Source organism: Sciurus vulgaris, assembly GCF_902686455.1.
Source record: "Sciurus vulgaris genome assembly, chromosome: 4".
Taxonomy (NCBI): domain Eukaryota; kingdom Metazoa; phylum Chordata; class Mammalia; order Rodentia; family Sciuridae; genus Sciurus; species Sciurus vulgaris.
Genome location: NC_136464.1, coordinates 91,280,287 through 91,305,839, shown reverse-complemented (window position 1 = coordinate 91,305,839; position 25,553 = coordinate 91,280,287). Strand labels below are relative to the sequence as shown.

Below are 25,553 nucleotides of genomic sequence, written 5' to 3'. Positions count from 1 at the left end.
AGTCTCGAGGTACACTCTCTGAATCAGATTCATGGAGGTTTCCATTCTGGATTTCTTTCTTTTTATTCTTTTTCTTTTCTGCCCTCTTTTTATCTGGTTTTGTAGGAATAAGCTTTTGTTTTCTTTTCTGTTTTGCAAGAACTTCATCATATATTTGATACTCTTGACAAAAATGTGTGATTTATGAGTAATCATAAAGAAACATGGAAAAAATCCATTTGAGGTGCATTCTACAAGAGATATCCTTAAAAGATTCTATCCACGTCATGAAAGTTAAAAGAAGACTGAGTAGCATTGGAGAATTCAGGAATCTAAGGAATGCAACTAAGTGCATTCCCCAGACCTGAATGGAATCCCTTTGGTTATAAAGGACACTGTTAGACAAGTCACAAAACTTGAAAAGAATCTGAGGATTAAATGATAGAATGTATCATGATAGAATATATTAGCATTAACTTTTCACCATGAAAGTTCTATGGAAATTATGGAGCATGTTCTGACTTACAAGAAATAATTTATAATCATGAATGATGGAAAGTGTCAAAAATTTACTGTCAAGTGGTTCAGGAAAACAAAGTTCTTTATAATAGAAACTGGAACATTAACTTTAAGACTATTTCCAAAAAACTGAATAAACAAAGGAGAAATATTTAAGGCCTTAGACATTCCCATCAGGAAGAAAACATGTCAGTACTTAAAACAAAAACTAAAAAAAGTTGATTGTACTATAATAGTTGTAATACATCAAAATATTTGTTTTGTCACAGTATTGACATGGCAAAATAATTCTGGTCTAAACCTTCAGGTCCATATTTGGAAATAAAAATTGGAAAATACAAGTAAGTCCTCAATAATGTGACAATTAGCTCCATAAAGTATTAATGACCACTTGGTTGTTAGTGTACTATTTAATCAGCTGGCATTTTGGTGGTTTCAGTATGTAAAACTCAAAGGGATATGCACTTGCACTTCAAATTTAGTTGTAAACACCAAGAACATTTTAAATATTTTTTAATTTAGTATGTGCTCACTTTTAAACTTTGCAACATTGTACATTACTCACAAACACACACATATACACATTATCATCACCAAAAATAAAATCTAATTCCACTATAGTGGAAAAAAATAACAAAACATTTTAGTATCCCTAAGCTTAAAAAAATAACCCCAAGAATTTATAAATGGAATAACATCTGATTAAAGAACTTCTTAATCTGATTAAAGAATTTCTTAATTGCAAAGGAAACAATTAGAAATGTGAAGACAGAACCTATAAAATGGGAGAAGATCTTTCCTACCTACACTTCTGACAGAGCTTTAATGTCTAGAATATATAAAAATTGAAAAAACTTTACACCAAAAAATTAAATAACCCAATTAGCAAATAGGCAAAGGAAGTAAACAGAAAATTCTCAAAAGAAGAAATACACATGGCCTACAAATATTTGAAAAATGTTCAATATTATTAGCAATAAGGGAAATGCAAATCAAATCTATGCTGATTTCATCTCACACCAGTCAGAAGGACAGATGTCAAGAATACACATAATAAATGCTATAGAGGATGTGGAGATAAAGGAACACTTTTGTACCATTATTGGGATGGCAAATTAGTGAAACCACTCTGGAAATCAGTATGGAGGTTCCTCAAAATACTAGACATGGAACTATCAGCTAAACCATCTTTCAGTATTTCTCATGAAGAATTAAAGTTATCTTTCTACAAGGATACATGCATACCCATGTTTTCAGAAGCACAATTCACAATTGCCAAACTATGGATCCAGTGTAGGTGTTCATCAATAGATGAGTGAATGAACAAATTATGATCTATATACAAAATGGAATTTTATTCAGGGAGAACACAAAATGAAAGTTTGTGACTGGCAGCAAAATGAATTATGTTAAGCAAAATAAATCAAACTCAGAAGGTCAAGTGTTGTTTGTTTTCTCTCACAAACAGAAACTAGAGAGAAAAACCATAAATAAACATGGGTCTAATCTTATGAAGATTAAAGGAAGACCAGTAAAGGAAAGGAATCAACTGGAGAGAGTGAGTGTAGGAGGGGGGAAGTGTTAGAGAGTGAGGTTGGTCAAACTGTATTGTCACATTGTATGAATGCATGAATATGTAATGACAAATCCCATCATTGTGTACAACTACAATGCACCCATCAAAAATTGTGAAAAAAAGCATGTAACCTTGATCATACTATAGTAATTATAATAACATTAAAACACTGTTAAGGACCACAGTATTGGAAATAGCAAAATAATGTTAGTCTAAATCTTTAGGTCCATATTTGGAAATAAAAATTGGAAAATAGAAAAAAGTACCAATAATGTGATATTTAGATTCATAAAGTTATTAATGACCACATGCTTGTTAGGGTAGTATTTAAAGTGCCGACTTTTGGGTAGTTTGAGTACATAAAAATCAAATGGGTGCATACTTGCAATTCAAATTTATTTGTAGATGCCAAGAAAAGTTCAAATATTTTAAATTTAATATATGCTCACTTACTCAATTTTGTGAAATTGTGTATTCTACATATATATACAAATACCCATTATAACTGCCAAAATTAAAGTTTAAAGCCACTTGAGTGGAAAAAATAGCAATCCATTTTTTCTACATAGCCTGGATTAAAGAGGAATTTGGAATAATGACAAAATATTTTGCTATGAAGAAATATTTTACAGCAAATATAGTTAAAATTGTTCTGAGAGAAAACATAGTCCTCTGCATTTATTTTTGAAAGTCTGAAAATGATTGATATAAGTTTACTAATTAAGGATTGACCAGAATGACTACATTAAAAATAAAGTTAAAAAAGTAGAAATAGTTAAAAAAACAAAAAAGTATAACTAAAGAACATGAAAACTAAATATATAGAAAGGAAAAATGAGGAAATTTGAAATGCTAAACCAGAAATATATAATAAGCTTTAGAAAAACATAAAATAAAAATATAGGATTTGAAAGCAGTAGAACTAATGGTAAGAAAGATTTTTAAATGATTATAAAATGACTACATATTTTTACTGCAGTATGTTTTTGGAAGTTCTAGCAAGTCCAGGTTCAAACTCTGTAGCAAATGGAAAACAATTACTAAATTATTTCTCTCAAAGAATTCACTCTTTACTGGACATGTTGTAAAACATTATTATGGAATTTAATATGCCCATAGTCGTACACTGCTTTAATTATTATTGTGGTGATCAGAGCTTCAGGTTCCCCCATTTTTCCTTTATCAGTTCAGCATTCATATGGTCAGGTAGTATGTCAAGTATTGGAATGATAAGATTAATATGAGAATGCTCACTCCTTACATGTCCAAGGCCCTGGGTTCAATCCCAGAACTGAAAAACAAAAACAAACAAGTTTACCATAAAGATAAAAATAATAAAATTGCAATAAAATAAATTATAATTTATAATTTATTATTTGGAAATCCAAATAATGTTATGCACTGAAATTAGTGTCCTAAAACATTTTATTGTTTAACGTACTTTAGATTGACTGTTAAATGTCCACTTTCATACATATTTGACTTATGAGTTGATCAAGTTTCTTCTGAAATCCTGTGTTTGACTCCTCTTCTTAATTAAGATGATAACCAGATGAAACTTCTAGTGAAGCCACTCCTTCTTGAACTAGTCTTGCTCCCACCTGATAAAATATGTTAATAATTTATAAACCACCTTATTATTTCTGTATGTTGATAAACTCTCACATATTTCTCTAAAAATATCACCATATACATCAATCCATCTACTGTAGCTAAAGGTTATTTATTTCTGAATTCCATTAAGGACACAGAAGGTGTTGTCTTCGTGTCTAATCAATCTTATCAATCTTATGATCTTTAGACAAGATTCACCCTCTATCCATTCCTCCCCTGATGAAGTTGCAATGCTTGACAACCTACTGGATTCTCAAACAGACATGGGTATGTAGATTGGACTAGGGCTGGAGAATTCTACAGAGGAGAATATTATCCCCCACCTTTTTACTTAGAAACTCAAACTTAGAATTCCTCACACATTCAATCCTCTGCTCAAGTCTTTCCAATAGATTTCAATTACAGAATAAAAAGGAGACCTAGGTAACCATGTCTGCCTCTGTTCCTAACCACAGCTCCTACAACTTGCTCCAGTCCTCACCCCATTCCTACTGTACATGAATCCTGCCACAATTTGATAGTCAAATGGAGACTCAATACCCAATTAATGAACTGTAGAAAGCTACAATACTAACAAGTATGAACAAATTATCTGCGAACATGTGCAATTAATAGCAGAAACAGTGGGTAGAGTAAATCAACTATGATTTTGCCAAAATTCATCATATTATGATTTCATGAAAAGTAGATGCTTTGAAACAGGTAAGTGATCATAAGATATTGAGATGGTGATTTTCAAATTCTTCTCAAATTGGCATGAGTAAAAATAAAATCACCAAATAGAATAGATAAAATGCTTGTGAAGGAGAATTATTACAAAATATATCATCTACACTTCAGCTCCTCTGTCTATAAGCATTTCTATTTGTCTGCTTCATCATGGTTTTCAAACATGGCAACTTAAAGACATTAAAAATATTATTCAGGGGTGGGGCATAGCTCACTGCTAAGCCTGAGCAAGAACTTGGTATCAATTCCCAGCAGTGTGGGAGAGTGATAAAGTAAACATGGTAAGTCCTTAACATGTGAAGGATATGTGGGAATTCTTAGTACTGTAGCAACCTTTCTGTAAGTCTAAAATTGAAAAGTTTTCAAAATCTTTTTACAATTGATTTTCTTAATCACATTCCAGGAGAGATCCATATATTATATTTGGTTGGTGTGGTCTTTCAGGGCCTCATTATCTATAGTGGTTCACATTTCTTTTTTTTTTTTTAGTGCTGCTTATTTATTCTGGAATCTGGATCAATTTTTTGTTTTGTTTTCTTTGAAAATTGATGATTGTATCCACCTTGCATGACATGTTCCTGCAAACTAGCAGATCTATAAGCTTAATTAAATTTGAATTCAAACACAAAGATGACATTATTAACATCAGTATATATGTATATGTGTGTGTGTGTGTGTATGTATGTATACACATATATACTAAAAATTTGTAAATTAATGTCTTCAAGCTTCATAGGAAATATAATGCCTTAACTCAAAGTACAGCATATCTCAGATCCAACATTTTCAATTGTTTCCCTGTTTTTTTTTTCATAATTTTCTTTCTTTTTAAAAAAATTTTTTTATTGAAAATCATAAATTTACATAGGGCAATATTGTTTGATTCATTCTGTTATTTTTTCCCTTCCCCCCACCCCGCCCACCCCTCTTTTCCCTCTATACAGTCCTTCCTTTCTCCATTCTTACAACACACCTTATCCCTAACCCTAAACCTAACCCTACCTCCCCTTATATGTCCTCATCCGCTTATCAGCGAGATCATTCATCCTTTAGTTTTTTGAGATTGGCTTAACTCACTTAGTATGATATCCTCCAATTTCATCCATTTGCCTGCAAATGCCATGATTTTATCATTCTTCATGGTGGAGTAATATTCCATTGTATATATATGCCACAGTTTCTTTATCCATTCATCAACTGAAGGGCATCTAGGTTGGTTCCACAATCTGGCTATAGTGAATTGAGCAGCTATGAACATTGATGTGGCTGTATCTCTGTAGTATGCTGATTTTAAGTCCTTTGGGTATAGGCCAAGGAGTGGGAAAACTGGGTCAAATGGTTCCATTCCAAGCTTTCTGAGGACTCTCCATACTGCTTTCCAGAGTGGCTGCACTAATTTGCAACCCCACCAGCAATGCATGAGTGTACCTTTTTCCCCACATCCTCACCAACAACTATTGTTGCTTGTGTTCTTGATAATCGCCATTCTAATTGGTGTGAGATGAAATCTTAGGGTAGTTTTGATTTGCATTTCTCTTATTACTAGAGATGTTGAACATTTTTCATATATATATTGATTGCTTGTACATCTTCTTCTGTGAAGTGTCTGTTCATTTCCTTAGCCCATTTGTTGATTGGATTGTTTGTATTCTTGGTGTAGAGTTTTTTGAGTTCTCTATAGATTCTGGAAATTAGCGCTCTATCTGAAGTATGAGTGGCAAAGATATTCTTCCACTCTGTAGGCTCTCTCTTCACAATACTGATAGTTTCCTTTGCTGAGAAAAGCTTTTTAGTTTGAATCTATCCCAGTGGTTGATTCTAGCTTTTATTTCTTGAGCTATGGGAGTCCTGTTAAGGAAGTCTGATCCTAAGCCAACAAGGTGAAGATTTGAACCTACTTTTTCGTCTATAAGATGCAGGGTCTCTGGTCTGATTCCGAGGTCCTTGATCCATTTTGAGTTGAGTGTTGTGCAGGGTGAGAGAAGGGATTTAATTTCATTCTGTTACATATGGATTTCCAATTTTCCCAGCACCATTTGTTGAGGAGGCTATCTTTTCTCCATTGCATACTTTTGGCACCTTTGTCTAGTATGAGAAAATTGTATTTATTTGGGTTTGAGTCCATGTCCTCTATTCTGTACCATTGATCTACCTGTCTATTTTGGTGCCAATACCATGCTGTTTTTGTTACTATTGCTTTGTAATAGAGTAGAAGATCTGGTATTGCGATACCCCCTGCTTCACTCTTTCTACTGAGGATTGCTTTAGCTATTCTGGGTTTCTTATTCTTCCAGATGAATTTCATAATTGCTTACTCTATTTCTGTAAGGTACATCATTGAGATTTTAATTGGAATTGCATTGAATCTGTATAGCACTTTTTGTAGTATGACCATTTTGACAATATTAATTCTGCCTATCCAAGAACATGGGAGAAGAAGTATTGGAATGAGCTCTTCTTTAAAGGTTTTGTAGAACTCGGCTGAGAACTCATCTGGTCCTGGACTTTTCTTTGTTGGTAGACTTTTGATGACCTCTTCTATTTCATTGCTTGAAATTGATTTATTTAAGTTGTGTATGTCCTCCTCGTTCAGTTTAGGTAATTCATATGTCTCTAGAAACTTGTTGATGTCTTCGAGGTTTTCTGTTCTGTTGGAGTATAGATTTTCAAAATAGCTTCTAATTATGTTTTGTATTTCACTTATGTCTGTTTTTGTATTTTCTTGTTCATTCCAAATTTCAGTAATTTGAATTTTCTCCCTCTTTCTCTTTGTTAGTGTGGCTAAGTGTTTATCACTTTTGTTTATTTTTTCAAAGAATCAACTATTTATTTTGTTAATTTTTCCAATTGTTTCTTTTGTTTCAATTTCATTGATTTTGACTCTGATTTTAACTATTTCCTGTCTTCTATTACTTTTGGTGTTGATCTACTCTTCTTTTTCTAGGGCTTTGAGCTGTAGTGTTAAGTCATTTATTTGTTGATTTCTACTTCTTTTGTTGAATGTGCCCCATGAAATAAATCTTCCTCTAAGTACTGCTTTCATAGTGTCCCAGAGATTTTGATATGATGTGTCTTTGTTCTCATTTACTTCTAAGAATTTTTTTATTTCCCTCCTGATGTCTTCTGTTATCCATTCATCATATAATAGTGTATTATTTAATCTCCAGGTATTGGAGAAGTTTCTGTTTTTTATTCTGTCATTTATTTCTAATTTCAATCCATTATGATCTGATAGAGTACAAGGTAGTATCTCTAAGTTCTTGTATTTGCTAACAGTAGCTTTGTGGCATAAGACCTGGTCTATTTTAGAGAAGGATCCATGTGCTGCTGAGAAGAAAGTGTATTCGTTCTTTGTTGGATGGTATATTGTATATAAGTCTGTTAAGTCTAAATTGTTGATTGTGTTATTGAGATCTATGGTTTCTTTATTCAATTTTTGTTTGGACGATCTATCCAGTGGTGAGAGAGGTGTGTTAAAATCGCCTAGTATTATTGTGTTGTGGTCTATTTGATTTCTGGAATTGAGAAGGATTTGTTTGACATACATGGATGAGCCAATGTTCGGGGCATAGATGTTTATGACTGTTATGTCTTACTGATTTATGCTTCCCTTAAGCAGTATGTAATGTCCTTCTTTATCCCTTCGGACTAGTTTTGGCTTGAAGTCCACGTTATCTGAAATGAGGATGGATACTCCAGCTTTTTTGCTGTGTCCGTGTGCATGGTATATTTTTTTCCCATCCTTTCACCTTTAGTCTATGGATATCTCTTTCTATGAGATGAGTCTCTTGCAGGCAGCAAATTGTTGGATTTTTCTTTTTAATCCTTTCTGCCAGTCTATGTCTTTTGATTGATGAGTTCAGGCCATTAACATTCACGGTTATTATTGTGATATGATTTGTATTCCCAGTCATTTGACTCATTTTTGTTTTTTGACATGATTTGGTTTCCCCTTTATTTGACTATTCCTTTAGGCTAGTTCCTCCCGTTGCTGATTTGCATCGTTGTTTTTCATCTTTTCCTCATGGAATATTTTGCTGAGAATGTTCTGCAATGCTGGCTTTCTTTTTTTAAATTTCTTTAGCTTTTGTTTATCATGGAAGGATCTTATTTCATCCTCAAATCTGAAAGTAAGTTTTGCTGGGTATAAGATTCTTGGTTGGCATCCATTTTCTTTCAGTGCTTGGTAAATGTTGTTCCAGGCCCTTCTAGCTTTTAGGGTCTGGATTGATAAATCTGCTGATATTCTTATTGTTTTCCCCCTGAATGTAATTTGATTATTTTCTCTCACAGCCTTTAAAATTCTGTCTTTATTTTGTATGTTAGGTATTTTCATAATAATGTGCCTTGGTGTGGGTCTGTTGTAATTTTGTATATTTGGAGTCCTATAAGCCTCTTGTACTTGGTTTTCCATTTCATTCTTCAGATTTGGGAAATTTTCTGATATTATTTCATTGAATAGATTGTTCATTCCTTTAGTTTGTTTCTCTAAGCCTTCCTCAATCCCAATAATTCTTAAATTTTTGTTTCCCTTTTTGGTAAATTTTGAATGCAGTTCTATATAACTCTGATTATTTTTAATTAGCATATAATTGTACATATTTTTAAGGTGCAGTGTGATATTTCAAAACATGCATATAATGTATAATGACCAGAGCAGGGAAATTGGCCAACATCACTTCAAACATGGATTATTGCTTTGTGTTAGAAGAAGGGTCTAAATTGAATTCAGCAGAAGTGAGTTTACACTTTGGAGCTGATATAGCAAATACAATTATAGTAGATGTAGTTTTCCATACAACTATATTCAACATTTAACCATAATAAACCATTGCTTTGAATTTTCCTTCAAAGGCAATTCATGTTTTTCATTCATGATACTTACTTGTCTTTCGGTTTTCTCATTTTCATATGAATGCAGTGTTTCTTCAAAATGACTCCACTTATTGCTTAATTTCTCAAAGGCTTTTTCCAGAATGAGATTGTGTTCTTTATTGCTATATTGAAAATTTTCTACAATATCATGAAATTTGCCTTGGATATATGTTACTTTGTCTTTACTGTCAGTTTTGTTGTAAAGTTCCTGTAATTGTTGAAACAATGTATTTTCATTTTGCAGTTTTGATCTCTCCTCTGTGGAATCCTGCTTCCCATAGTATTTATTCACTTTAGTTTGTTCACTTTGCCATGTGTGTTTAATTTCCTTCATCTGGTGCTCTGCCTGCCTTAGGTCTCTTTGTACATTTTCTAAAGCCAGAGTGATTTCTTTATGGGCTTGTGCTATCTGACAGAACTTATTTTGTAGGATACCAACTTTTATTTCATACTTAACAAGTTCTTGGGAAAAAACTTCACTATTAACTTTGTGGTGAGAGTTATTACAATTCATCTCAGCATGTGAATGCAAATATTCATCTCTGGCTCTCTGGAAAGCAAATTCTTGGTATCCTTTTGATGTCTGGCTTTCATGAGGACAGGAGGGAGCAGCAGTCAATCTGTCATGGTAAGACTTTATTTCTGTTTCTAGTCTTTCCCTGTTTTGTTTTTCATACTCAGGTTGAAATTTTAGCTTTGTAACCTCAGGTTTAATGTTATTGAATTGCTCATTAAGCTGGAATGGATTATATCTAAGTGTTTCTGCCGCTTTCCTTTTAATTGGCTTTTGAAGATCATACTTTCCTTTAACAATTTCAATATCTTCAAAGTATTTCTTTTCCTTTTCTTGGTTCTCTTGTTTTATTGTGTCTATTTCTAGTCTAGTCATAGAATTTGTATCTTCTATCCTCTGATATTTATCTAACAAAAGATTTCCTGTTTCATCACTAGTAAAATCCTAAGAAAACCAAGAAGATATTTAGATAGCACTCAGCAAAATGATAGATCACAATTTACTCTGAAATAACAAAATAGCCTATTATTATGCACATCAAAATGGTTGCAATAAATGTATATCTAACGGGAGACAAAGTAGATCTAAATTTCAGAGCTTATAAAAGCATACATTTCCAGAAGTTCAAAAAGTTAATTGAAGAAAAGAAATCTATGAGAGTATGAAAGAAATGATAATTTTTTTTTTTTTTTTTTTTTTTTTTTTTGTGGTACTGGGGTTCAAACTCAGGGCCTTGTTCTTGTGAGGCAAGCACTCTACCAGCTGAGCTATCTCCCCAGCCCAGAAATGATAATTTTTAAGAGTCTCAGAATGAAAAAACACTTTTTCTGAGTTACAAAAGAATATGAGACATAGAATAAGTGATTAGTAGGTTTGACCATGTTAAAAAAATTGTTTATATTCTAATAACTAATATGCAGAGGCATCCCATTGTGAGAGCTATAGATGTATATATACTTTATTGATGAAAATTTCCCAAAGTTCTTTGGTTTCCTTTCCCAAAAATGTTCTCCACATATTCTAATTTTCTAATATTTTTGTATTTTATTATAAGAATTACATCTAATTAAATCCAAGCTCTAAACTCAGCACTTCTACATACACCAGTGAATTCTTTTTCAATCCACAATTCTGAAAAAGGGTGAGGTTGAAAGTATAAAAAATCTATTATCCTCCTAACCCCATACCTCCTCTCCTCCCCTCCCTCCCTTCACTCCCCTCTGCCTAATCCTCTATTCTTCCCTAACTTCTCCATCCCCATTGTGAATTAGCATCTGCATGTTTGAGAAAACATTAGGCCTTTGGTTCTTTGGAATTGCCTTGCTTCCTATGGCCAATTAGAACAAATTTTTAAAAACACACCACCAACAACAAAGACAAACCAAAGTGGAAGCAAGCTTCAGGATTTACCCCCCAGTCCTCTGACTCCATTTCTAGTTCCCTTCCACCAAGACAGTAATTTCTGTCCTCTAAATATATAAATACAAATGAAGGCTTATGGTTCAAAAATCCTAAGACCAAATAAAGTAAAATGTATAAGGCTCTTCTCAGAAAATTCTGAAGTTGTTTTCTGTTCAGTAATATTTATTTTTTATTATAACTTTTGAAATATGAGTAAATATGAAATAGAGAAAATAGAGTGACCTATTTTATTAGGAAAAAATTATCAATAAATTATCACTAAGAATGTGGTATACTGAATCAGTGTTTTCAGAAACTCTTTGTACTGAAAGAGGAGATTACTTGGAGGAAACTCTTTTACTTCTCAAAATGGAGGAAAGAATATCCAAACTAATGTTTTGTAAGACCCCCAAAAAGGAGACCCTAACTCTGTCACACGGATCGACGGCAACCCCAATCAACTGCAGGAGGCGTCACTTGATGTAAACCGCAAGAGGCTTTTATTCCAGCGCACTGGGACCCAACTCGTTACTCACGCAGGAGTTGAGGAGTCGAGTCCCTAGCAGAAAATCTTACAAGTTTATAAAGGCAGAAACCACACATCGGGAGGGGTCACACACGGAAGGGAAAAGGGGAACAAAGCTGCCAGGAAATTCCAAAGGGGGTCTGGGTTTGCTGATAACATACAACATGTTTCACAATGTTTTACAACAGGGCGTAGATTCTGGTCAACAGTTTCTGGTAATCTTATATCCTATATATCTCAACTGTCTGAGCACTATCTTGCTCAATTTACCCTTTTACTCTCTGTTTGGGGCTGTTTCCTGGAACAGCTTTAAGGGCTTTGTTCCCATCACTGGGAGGGAGACCTTAGGGAGTTGAGATAAAACAGACAGCTTAAAAAAAAGTCCATTCTTTCAGTTTCTGCTGGCTGCACTGTTCTTCCTTGCTTACTAGTAGGACTTATAAGCAGACCTCCATGTTAACATGCCAAGGGGGTAAAATCACTGCCCCAAACTAGAACATCTATTGTTTGTAGCAATGGTTTGGAGATTATGAGAAAATCATGGATTGCTATGAAATATACTAAAAGTCTTTTCTCTGGCTGAAGCCTTTGTGAAAGGGACTACTGAACTGCAGAAAAGATGAGTTGAAATAAGGGTGTTACTTTATCCAATGGGTTAAAAATGCTCCTGTCCCCAAAATATTAAGGATATAATGACTTTAAAATTCTCTACATATTCCCTGATGCATATAGCTTTTGTTCAAAGTATGCACACAAATGAATGCATACACATACATGTTTGAAAACAAGAAAGTAATCAGGAATCATTTGTATTTTGCATATCTATCTCTGTCATTTGCAAGAATGATTAGTCAGAATACCGTCTTATAATGTTCTAGCATTCTGTTCTCTAAAAAGTAGTGTCTGGGTGGCATTTTGTCCCTCTAAAACATAGAGATACATTTCAGTAAGTTTTGATCACATGCCAGCAGGGGATATAAGTCTACAACCTTCATTAACAGCAGAACTCCCTCCCCAAAAAAAATGTTCAAAAGAAGTAGCCTGTTTACATCTTCTAGATTTTTCTAGTTTATTGAATAGTTTGTAACAGTACATTGAATTTCAGAAGTATCTGTGGTAATATCTCCTTTTTCATTTCTACCTTTGTTGATCTGAGTCTTCTCTTTCTTTTGGTTAGTTTGACTAAGGGTTTATCACTCTTATTTATCTTTTCATAGAACCCACTCTGTTGCATTGATCCTTTGAATTGCTTTTTATTCTCCATTTCATTAAATGGCTCTGATTCTTATTATTTTTTTGACTTTTACTGACTTTGAAGTTATCCATTCTTTTTCTAAGGATTTGAGGTGGAGCATAGATTGTTTACTTGGGTTCTATTTTTATAAAGTAGGCACTAAAGGAATGAATTTTTTTCTCTTAATACTGCTTTAATGCTGTCCTCAATATTTTGATATGTTTGTTTTCATTTGTTGCTAAGAATTTACTGGTTTCTTTTCTCATTTTTTCATTGATCCATTCTTTATTTAAAAGACTTAATTTACATGTCTTTATGCAGTTTCTTCATTATATTTTACTGCTAATTTATACTTTCATTCCATCATGATCTGGTCCAATTGTCCATGTTCACCACTTATATTCAATATAGTTCTCAAAATTCTAGTCAAGGCAATCAGGAATAAAGGAATACAAATGGAAAAAGAAGATGTGAAAATATCACTGTATGATGATGAAAAAATTCTATACTTAGAAAACCCCCCAAAATTCCACCAGATTTCTAGAGTTCATAAATGAATTTAGTAAAGTAGCAGAATACAAAGATAACACTCATAAATCAATATCTTTTTTATACTCTAACAGTGATTCAGAGGAGAAATGAGGAAAGTCACACCCTTCACAATATGATCAAAAATAAATAAATAAAAAACCTGGGAATCAACCTAATCAAGAAGGAGAAAGACCTCTACAATGAAAATCATAGCACACTGAAGGAAATAATTGAAGGTGACCTCAGAAGATGAAAAGACCTCCCATGTTCTGGGATAGGTAGAATTAATATTGTCAAAATGACCACATTCCCAAAAGCAGTATACACATTCAATGGAATACCCATACTTCCTTCACAGAAGTAGAAAAAACAGTCCAACAATTCATTTGGAAGAATAAGAGAACCAGGACAAAGCACTTCTGGGAAAGAAAAATGATGTAGGAGGCATTGCAATATCTGATCTCAAATTATAGTATAGAGGTATAGTAACAAAAACAGCATGGTATTGGCATCAAAATACACATGAAGACTGTGAAATAGAAGAGAAGACACAGAGACAAACACAAGTGTATGCAGCCATGGGATATGTGCCAAAGATGCCAAAAATATATGTTGGATAAAAGACAGACTTTTTAATAAATGGTACTAATAAAACAGCATATTCCTATATAGAAGAATAAATTTAGATCCCCATTTTTCTCATTCCATACAAAAGTCAAATCAAAATAGATAAAAAAAAATCTAAGCAATTAGACCAGAAACCTTGAAACTGCTGTAAGAAAACATAAGGTCAAAATTGCATCATATGGGTTCACTTACTGATGCCCTAAACAAGATACCTAAAGCTCAAGAAATAAAATTAAGAATCAAGAGATGGGATGCCATCAAATTAAAAAAATTCTACCCAACAAAGAAAATAATTCAAGGAGTGATGAGAAAGCCTATGAAATGGGAAAAATTCTTTGCTATTTACTTCTTAGAGAGGAGACTAATATCCTGAATATATATCATCCCACCCAGCCAGCAGGCCAAGGACAGACGTCATAACTGAGTGACCCTGCCTGACTCCTGCACCTAGGTTGGTGCCATCACTGGTTGATCACAGTCACAGAGCGAGCTGGTGGGTGAGTCAGGCCGCTTGCATTGCGGAGGTAGCAGACGGACACCCAACCCACCTGCCTTGTGGAGCTGGGTGGCAGGTAGCAAAACCCACCCAACCACCAGGCCAAAGACAGACAGACGCCATCACTGAACAACCCCACCCAACCACCAGGCTGAGGTTTGTCGCCAGCAGGGAGTTAGCCAGAGGCTTCTTTATAGGCTGGTGCAGACATTTTGAATTACTCCTGAGGGCGTGGCCATCATCATTGGAAGAGCAAATCCCTTCCTGAGACACCTACAGGAGGCTAGAGGACCTTTGACAAGACCCAGGAGTGAAGTAAATGTAGGTGAATGAAAGGAAAGAAGGAAGAAAAAAAGGAAGATAAATGGAAAGAATTTAACAAAATCGTGATATAATCATATATAAAGAAACCAAAGGGAATTTCACTCTCATGCATATGTAAAAGAAAGGATGTTTAATAGAGAAGAGAGGGAGGATAGAGAAGGAGGAAGTAAGGAAGAGGGGAAATGGGGCTTGAAATCAAATTTCTTGCAGATGAGACTGAGTCAAAATTAACCCAAATACTATGTATAATTATGGTCCTCTAATAAAAATATTTATAAAGAAGGAGGCTTTATCCCACATGGATATATCAAGGAACTTTATCCCACATGGATAGCTCAAATTTTCATCACATAAATGACAGCTAAATTTTCAGAGCAAAAACATATCTTAAATGCAGACAGAGGTAGTATCATGAAATACAATATTTTACAAAACTTTTAACAAATGTCTTGATATTTTCAAAGTGATTTAGCCTGTTTTATAACATAAAAGCCTAAATTAACAATTATGTTGGTGAATTAACCCCACTCATCTTCCATTACTACATTCAGAAATCATGTTGAGCATCTATTAGATGTCAACATTTGCAATAAAAAATGCCATCACTTAACTTTAGTATGAGATGGCCTTTGTTTTAAACCTAAATAATGTAGTCAGGCATAGCATAACAATGCTTTGTTAGACAACAGACTGGATATGTAAGAGTAATATACTCATAGGAGTATATTGTGGGGTAGACATCTTAAGTTCTTTGCATGGTGTGAGTGCAAGTTTATGATTGTATAATGATAAAATTACTACTGAACAATGCATTTCTGAGCTCTTATCCCAATCATTAGATGAAACATGACATATATAGTAAATTATACAAATATCATAATTAATGTTAAGAAAAGTAAGAAATTTGAAACTTTACTATTACTTTACCTGAATTAACTTATTTCCTGAAGTACTCAAGTTCATATCTCTTATTGCCTGAGGGATTTCAAGTTGTCTTTTTATTTCCCTTTCTATATTACAATCCCCTTTTCTTTCTTTCAACTGGTTAATTTAAAAAAAAAATGATCAGGATCTCTTCTCTGCATAATTTCTTCTTGAAGGTCACATCTGCAGTTAAATAGGTTATCTTAAAATTCCTTTTGTTAGAAAGTGAAAAGTACGTGTTGTGATCTCTTTGTATGATAAAAATTCTGTGTTCTCAAACAAATTTCCCTTCTTGTGTTCATGTTTTATTTTCTTCTTCAATCTTTCTCAAAGGAGATATGTCTATATATAGATATGGCAGATTTAGGCATAGAAAGGTAATAAAGAACATTTCATTACTGGGCAATATTCTGTTATAATTAACTCTGGTAGAAATTATGCAAAAGAAATTTTGAGATAATTCTGTAAATTGACAAGTTGAAAATTTTTTTTTCCTTTCTTACAAAATGAATTTTAAGATAACCTATTTAGCTTTCAACTTGTCAATTTACAGGAATCATGCAAACTTATGATTCCTCCTCAAGCCTAAATATAACTCAAAGCTGTTTTAAAAATTGTTTACAAATCAGTTTAGAAATTTACTAGAAATAAGGTTTTATCTTAATGAAACATTAAGTGTACCCCTAGAAATGATTCACAGTACTAGAGAGTATCTTCCACTATTTTCATACAGCACATATCAGCACATTACTATAACCCAAGGCTAGTCTAAGGACTCTAATTCCTGTTATTGCACTTTTAATGATTTATTTTTTATTTATATTTTCAAGTGATATTGATTATTATGTACTTTATAAGCAACTTAAAAATCAGCCTTGGAAAAAGACAGGACAAATATTTAATCCAATAAGAGAGAGTGAAATGTTCTTTTACCAGAGAAATTGAAAATAATTTTACTTATGTATGAGAGAAGTTGAATAAACTCATCAGTAATTACTTTTCAGTTCATATTTTCTTTCATGGGTCTTAAGAATAAAACAGTACCAGTGGATGTAGTTCAGCAGTAGCACACCTACCCCCTTGAGAAAGCTCCTGGGTTTGACTTCATATTCAGAAGAAAAAAAGTATAATTTTTCAAAACATGTTTCTTGTTTGAGGAAAATGCCCATTTCACTCTCTGTTGGAACTGTGAATAAACTTAAACTTTCTAGAGTACAATTTAGAAATCCTGATCAAATGCTTTTTAAAAAAATGACTGTACTTTAGCCAAATCTACTTTGAAGAATTTACTCAAAATAAACATGTAGGAAATGAATTCTATAAATGAGGTTTCTTAAGGCAATGATTGCCATACAAAATTTTTTGTAAATGAATGAAAGACAACCCAAATCTTCATCTGTAACAAAACACTAAGATTCCTGTAAAGTGGGCTTCCATGTAGCCATTAACATTGTCCTTGGGGAGAATAAGCATTTAATTGGTTGAAGTAATTATTCTTTCTTATGATTATGTCCAAGATTTTCACACTCCAGAATAGTAAGTTGACTTCCTTATGAGATGCCAAAAGGTAAGTCAGGAAATATTAAAAGTCCTCTATGTATCTGTAGTTAAATTTTAAAAAAATCATTTAAACAGTTCTCTAAATTTAGAATATCATACCTCAAATTTGAGAGTTTTTGTCTCCACTCTGCTTTTTCATGTTCTAGTTTGGATTTTACTTTTTTTTTGCTTCCAATAGGTCCATTTTTAGTCCATAAACTTCATTTTCCATTTTTGCAAGTTTTTCTATAAGTGTTAAGTACTGCGAACGGTGACATTTTTTATATTCTATTGTTCTTTGAGATGAAATAACTGCATCCTTGATTTCAGATAGGCTAACAGAATCTGTATAAGGGAGATAACAAGATAGAAGTAAAATATTTAAGTATTTTTCATACATGAAGGACTTACATTTTCACAGGAACTCACTCATGCACTGAATAAATATACAGAGTGCCTACAATTTCAGGCACTCTGAAGAATATATTCTGCAGAAAAACCTATCAGATGAGACTCATGTTCTTCTTTAGCTTAAAGTATAGAGGTGAAGACAGACAAATAAATGCATAATGTAAGGAAATTGAGTTTTGAAATCACATAATGGAATCAAATCTACAGAAAGATTTCCCTAAGGAAAATGTGGCTACTGATAGAAATGAAGATGGTCAGGAAGCAGTTGGGTAGAGAGTGAAGAAGAGCATTTCAGTCCACACACAGCATGTACTGAGACTCTATTACAATCTGCCTCAGCCAGATGGAGTAACAGGCTCTGCTTCCTGATCCCACCTGAAACTACCCAAACCCAAACAGGCAAAATACATTAAATAGAAATTTTCAAGACAGGCAAAGAGGACAATGTTCCCTAGTTGACAGGAAACAAATGATGTAAGCTCTGCAAGTGTCCCATCTCCCTGTTGTGAGGCAGCTTCCCAGCCCTGACTCAAGGAGAAGAAGCAGAAGTAGAGTCTATCAGCCTCCGTGGGCTGAGGTGATGGGGCTGAGATTCTGGTAAAACCAAGACACAGAGATCACAGGACAGAGAAAGCAGTACAGAGAAATAATCCTGGAGAGCTTGTCAGTATGGACAAAATAGTCTGATTCAACTACACTTTTTAGAAGAAATATGCTTCCTGCAACCATATGCTTTTCATTTCCTATGATAAATACTTTTTAATATAGATATAAATTGATTAAATATGTGAAAAAAGATAAACCACACTGACACTTGAGAGAAGATGGCTTAACAGGAATGGCTATTTAAAGACCAAATTAGATTTCATATTATAAAACCCTAACAGAAGTAGCCATGGTCATTTCACAGTGATAAAAGATTCAATTAATAAAGAATGTACACAATCTTGAATGTTTTGTACCCAAACAGATGCAAAATTCATGAGGCAAAAAGCTGATTGAATTACAAACAGAATTAAGCAAATTTACAATTATCATCTGAGGGCCAAAGCCCCTTACTCAACAAGTGAGAGTCTGATGGATGGACATATTTGACTCCATGGAAATGTTATAGGCCAGGGCATTACGGACAATGACTAAACAGATTCCATTTTACCTTGACACTCCATGTTAATGTTGTAAATGCTTCTCCCATGGGAATGCCCCACCTCTATATCCATCAACAGTTGCTTAGCATGACTTGTTTGGTGATACAAAATGATGAAATGGCAATTCTTGTATAATGAAAATTGTTCTCTTTTTGATTCCTAGTTTCCTAAACAACGTACCATGTTAACGGTGATGTCAACAGCGATTGTTTAGATATTAGTAACCATTCATTAGTTTGCACCTAAGTAAGGTCATTTTGACTCACTTCCCTCTCTGCTAATGATTTCAGATCCATGATGTTAGTATGTAATTTTGAATCATAGCAACAGACACTTATGATTGATGTACTGATTCATGGTATAAACCCCCCAGCAACTCTGTGGTCAGGGCTGTTCTCCAATAGCCATTTTTGGGGCATTGTGTGAGACAGTTGGCTGGCTTAATAAATACTCTCAAACTTGGCCTTCTCAGTGGTGATCAGTCTGTTCTTAAGTTGCACCCCACAACAACAGAAAAAGTAGGCAGAAAGTCAGCAAGAAAGTATGAGCTCAACACCACCTTTCGTCTCACCAAAATGGAACACATGCTAAGATTATACAATGAATTGTAAAGATTGTCATAATGATTTAATCATGCACACTATCAGATCAGAAATCAACAACAAAAATATGTCTGGCAAATGTCATAAAATAATTCTTTCTTTTGACTGACTAATAGGCCATTGTGTGTGTGTGTGTGTGTGTGTGTGTGTGTGTGTGTGTGTGTTTGTATGTGTGTATATTCCATTTTTTTTCCCATTAATTTGCTGGAGGTCACCTAGGTTGTTTTCATAAGAATTGTTCTCCAGAAAGAATTTTGCATGATTCTAAAAGAGATGAAATATATCTGAAGTGACGTATTTGAATCACACCTATCTTACTGATACACATTGTATATATGGATTGAAATGTCACAGTTTACCCCATCAATAAGTCCAATTACTCTGTCAGCTAAAAGTAAAATGGTTTAACAAGGAATTAAAATGCTGTGACACAAATGGCAATATCTGTGATTGAACAAATACATAAGTTAGACTTCATCAAAATTTAAAACTGAAGTTCTTAAAAAGAACCTATTAAGAGGAGGAAATATCAAAACACAAAGTGATGAAAACTTCTTCCAAAAAGAACAGCTAATAATGGGATGTTATTCAGACCATATAACGAACTCTCCAAACTCATCAAATTATGAAGACACTAATTTTTTAAGTTGCAAGGGATAGTGGAAAGAATGACAAAATTTCCTGTGCACATTTTTGAATACACCACAATGAATCTCAACACTGTGTACATCCACAAGACTGGAATAGTAACTGGAATAAGATATAATCCAGGCTTGTGCAAATATATCAAAGTCAATTCTATTGTCATGTATAACTAAAAAGAACAAGTAAAGAAAGAATTGAAAGGATAAATGACCAAAAACTTACCCAAATTAATAATAAGCACATGTAAATATGCTCAACATTATTGGTCATTAGTGTAATACATATTGAAACCATACTGATGTGTGCATGTGTGCAGAGCAGTCCCATTAGAATGGATATAATTATTAAAAGTTGACAATTCTCTGTGATACTAATGATAGGGAAGAACAGGACCTCTCATACTGTGGGCATAGAAAATGGAAGAAATATTTTGGAAAGCAGTTTGAGAGTTTCTTAATCAGGGAATATACAGGGGCATGAGGAATATTTTGTGAGTAAGAGTTTCTTAACTGTCTTTTTTCCATGGGTTCTTTTCATTATACATGACAGTAGAATGAATTTTAGGAAACTGTCATACATAGAATGTAATTTAATCTCTTTAGGAGCCAATTCTTGTGCCTGTACATGATGCAGTTACCCTTATCATGTATTCAAGCACAAGGCTAGGAAAGTTCTGTCTTTTTAATTCTACTGTCTTTCCTAGTCCCCTCCCCACTTCTTCCATTTGTTCTCCTTTGTCTAATCTCATGGTTTCCTATTCTTCCCTTCCACACACTCCCTTATTCTGGGTTAGCATCCACATATCAGAGAGAACTTTTGGCCTTTGACTTTTTGGAGAATGAATTATTTCACTTAGCATGATATTCTTCAGTTCTATCCATTTACTGGCAAGGGCCATTATTTTCATTCTTTTTTATGACTGAGTAATATTCCATTGCATATATATATACCAAATTTTCTTTATAAATTCACCCACTAAAGGACACCTAGGTTGTTTCCATACCTTACCTATTGTGAGTTGATCTGCTATAAACATTGATGTTTATCAATGTTGTAGTATACTGATTTTATCTCCTTTGGATATACACCAAAGATTGGGGTAGATAGTAAAAATGGTGATTCCATTCTAAGTTTTCTGAAGAATCTCCCCACAGATTTCCAGAGTGGTTGCACCAAGTTTCAACCCCACCAGCAATGTATGAGTGTATCCTTACACCCACATTCTCACCAACATTTATTGTTGCTTGTATTCTTGATTGTTGCCATTATAACTGAAGTGAGATGGGATCTCAGTTTTTTTTTTTTTTTTTTGGAGTGGGTACCAGGGATTGAACTCAGAGGTACTTGATCACTGAGCCACATATCCATCCCTATTTTGTGTTTTATTTAGAGACAGGGCCTCACTGAGTTGTTTAGCATTTCAGTTTTGTTGAGGCTTGCTTTGAACTCAAGATTCACTGGCCTCAGCCTCCTGAGTTGCTGAGTTTACAGAGGTGCACCACTGCACCCAGCTGATTGTAGTTTTAATTTGCTTTTCTGCAGTTGCTACAGATATTGAATATTTGTATTATGGTGTTTAAACGTGTTTAATACATACGTCAAAACTTGTCAAACTGCACACTTTATATATTCTCTGTTTCATATATTTGAATAGTATTTCACTAAAGCTTTTGAAAGCATAAAGCTGCACTGCAAGGACAAACATCAAAGACACTGGTTAGGATGCAGCAATGCAGGATAAAGCCAGAGGACTGAAATCTTTAACCTTATAGCAAAGATAAGTGAGAGCCAGGTTTCAAAGGAAGGGTTAACATGATCAAATCTGAACTCTAAAAAATGTGTAATTATGACAGCAGTCTTGAGCACAGTTTCACAAGGCCACACAGCAGGAAAAACAGGTCAAAGTTGACTGCAGACTTCTGATAGAGACAATGGTACCCTGACAAGATAATGGTCAAGGCACAAGGGAGCAACACAGCCAATAAAAGTAGTTGGAATGCCATTCACAAAGAAAAGTGCAGTTGGAATTATCATAGCTCTCTGGCTGAGGTGTAACATAGTTCTCCATCTATTTTAATACAAAGTGTATTTCTGACAGGAACAGATATAACACATCACTGCTCCATGGTGCAGCGCTCAGCAACATGTGCATCTACTACTATAATATACATAAAAGGCCTAATTTTTATGCAAAGGTCCTACCTTTACATGACACTTTGTGTTGTTCAATCAACAGCAAAATTTTCTCATAGTTAGGGTAAGCCAACTCAAAATCCTTTGAGGTTGTTTCAGATGAATGACTTAAGTTATTAAGGTCTTCCATGGCATGGGCTTGTTTTCTGACCTGTAAACATAATATGATTTAAAAATGTCCTCCAAATATACACACCATGTACCAAATTCATAGAGGGAACAATTTTCTGTCATTTTATATGCAACAACACAGGTGCTTGTAAAAGAGCTAGTTTCTGTCAAAAGGATACCTTTATCAATGGTGACTGTTTCTTATTCACTTTCTCAAAGTAGAAGTCTTTCCCTAACAGTAGATTCTCTACTTTTCCAAGTTATATTTTACAATATAGTTTTAGACTGAATCACCTAGCCTTTCACAGTTTATTTTTCAAAATAATACTGTTTTATTATTTTTAACCATACCTTTTCTTCATTAGATGTTTTTTCTCTGAGCCTATGTAAAGAAAAAACACACACATAAAATGTTTTCAGGCAGATATTAATATGTAAATAAGGATGTCTAGTATCTTTCTATATAAAATATCTACATTTTTAATTCATTTCTCCTATTCATAAATTCTACAGGCTATTTAAATTTAAATCATAAACAGAAAGAGTAACATTAAGGGACAAAATAATACCATAAGATCATAATAAAAACAAAATTTAGATCACATCTTTTGATAGTCAAAGCCAAAGTATCATGTTACATGCATTATTTGATAGAAATAAATACAAAATTTTTATTATAATCAAAGACAAATTTTTATCAAGGACTCAAACCCATTAGTAAAATATGACTTAAATCGTTCTACAAGAGAAAATCTTTTTGTATAACTTCAAGAGTTAGGTTTTTCAAAACCTACAGTGTGATCACTGTGCATGTTTCTTACACTCCACATGGGTTCAAATTCTTTTCATCTTCACAATTCCATAAGGCAGATAGCATACTAGGTATTTTATAAGAGAAGAAAGTAGGCAAAGAAAGGTTAAGTAACTTGCTCAAAGGAAGCAAACCCAGAATACAGGTTTCAGGTTTCAAAACAAGTGTTTCACAATAAGCTGAAAAAGTGTTTTAAGAGAGATAACAGTAGATCAATCTACATTATCATTTCTTATCTGGTGATAATTATAAATAATAATTTCTGAATCTTGCCAATATTTTTAAAATAAAGAGTTTAGACCAAATCAATTTTGGACACCTAAATTAGTTTCAATTACCTAAAGATTTATTTTTTTCTAAAGAAATATATGAACAGGCATCCTTATCTATTCAACAGTTTATTTGTATATTTCACAAACACTTTCTCAGCATAGAATCCATTTTTAATAACACTGTTGGCATGGGGAAACAAGGTTTGTATGCTTTAAAATTTTTAAATGTCAAAACAATATTGGGTAGAAAGTTATCAATTGCTCACATTTCTGTTGGGTACAAACAAAAGCTTCCATTTTCCTCAAACACCTATTAAGTTGATACACCTGGTATTTTAGAGTACCATACAAAAAAATCATAGCTACACAAGATGATACTCCCAAGAATTTCAACACAATTTGTTAAGAGGTGTCATCAAACTGTTGCAAACATATTTAATTCTGAAATTATCAGCATGATATAGAACCAACTGTATTATTAAAATGAGTGCATGCTACATTAGTTTATGGATATGATAATTTAACTATTTCCTTATTGATGTGTATTTAGACTAGTTCCAATTTAATGATATGACTGTGCTATAATAAACACTCTTAATATTCATATTTATGTATATATTTGTATAAATGTCCTTAACATATATATTGTATATTTAATGTACTGTTATGCCTATTAGATATATTCACCTACTGTTTATTATGTACAATATGTAATGTTAATCCTTAATATATGTGTGTAGGTAATGCACTTACAAGTCAAATTTTCCATTCCAAGAAGGCTCTAGTAATAGTTGTGAAGCTTTTAATTTTGAGGATTAATATTTTGAATCTTTGGTACATGCCATTAATGTACCCTTCCAAAAGTGCTGAGCAATTTAATGTAGGAACAGTATATGAGAATGTCTTCTTCCTCACAGTTTCCAATCTTCATCATTACTTTGCAGATAAAATATTCATTAATACATTTGGAATAAAATTGTATCTCACTTTTTATTTTCATTTTTTGGAAACCCTCCAAGTTGAATATCCCCAGTTAAAGCTTAATGTGTCTTAATCATGAACTATTAGACCAAATGAGAATGAAATTTAGAGAATAACAATTATCTACTGTGAAATACTGCCATAGGCTTACCCATAATGTTCTTGAAACTTCCTAAGAGAAAAGCACTCATGGTCAGTTTATTTGCTCTCTTTCTGTTCAGTTGATTCATCATCATAATCATCATCATGACCATCATCCTCTTCAGCACCTTCACATAGGTTTTGTGATTTGTCTCTTTCAGTTGGATGCTCCTTGTTTTTTTCCTCAACCTTTAAGGAATGTTTGATACTAAGGATAACTGCTACTTTTCAATAAGAAGTTTTCTGTTTTCATCCTTGATATTACCACCTGATTTAGTTTAACTGTCTCTTCAACCCATAAAATATTCTGTGGTTCCTTTAATTTTATGAAATGTCATTGAGACAGTTTATTTTCGTTCAAGTGGAGAAAACATAATTTTGCAAAATTTCAAATAAAACAATCATTCATTCCATGTTTTCATTTTGATCCATTCTTTGCTATGTAACATTTACACTCCCTATATGACTAGCAGATGCAAAAAGAAAAGGACATTAAAGGAGTCCTCTTTTCTCTTTACTACCTGGATCTTACATGAATCATCCAGATTCAGGGACTGTGTCATTGTTGGGCCTCAGGAAAGACAGGAAGATTTCCCCTTTCTGCACTAGTCTTTCCCCCTTGCCTTTTGCAATTCTTTAGTTTCTTGGATCCAGGGACAGCAAAACAGTGAAGGTGCTCAATGCACTGTATGAACTAAAGTTTGCTGCAACAAAAAGAATAGTACAGTCCTGCTGCCTTGTAACTGGAGTTCTGGAAAATGAGATGCTTCTCAGATGGGTTATCTACATTAGCCCCATTACCTACTTGGGAGTAAATTCAAGAAAGATTT

At 33.5% G+C, this 25,553-nt stretch overlaps 1 protein-coding gene across 4 annotated transcripts; it reads right to left on the bottom strand.

The window, feature by feature from the left end:
* Window positions 1–8,993: 8,993 nt before the first annotated feature.
* Window positions 8,994–24,910, bottom strand: LOC306659188 (ankyrin repeat domain-containing protein 26-like). 4 transcript variants are annotated; one of them, XM_079136601.1, is made up of 5 exons: window positions 24,734–24,910; window positions 23,340–23,396; window positions 22,870–22,900; window positions 22,417–22,558; window positions 8,994–10,250 (listed from the first exon to the last, which is right to left on the bottom strand). In XM_079136601.1, exons 2-5 carry the CDS (start codon window positions 23,393–23,395, stop codon window positions 10,240–10,242), a joined length of 240 nt encoding a protein of 79 aa, XP_078992727.1. In that variant the 5' UTR covers window position 23,396; window positions 24,734–24,910; the 3' UTR covers window positions 8,994–10,239. The 4 variants fall into 4 exon arrangements, with proteins under 4 accessions (XP_078992727.1, XP_078992724.1, XP_078992725.1 ...); XM_079136598.1 differs by having other exon boundaries at window positions 8,999–10,250; XM_079136600.1 differs by lacking the exon at window positions 8,994–10,250 and adding an exon at window positions 16,993–17,753.
* Between the last annotated feature and the right edge of the window lie 643 nt (window positions 24,911–25,553).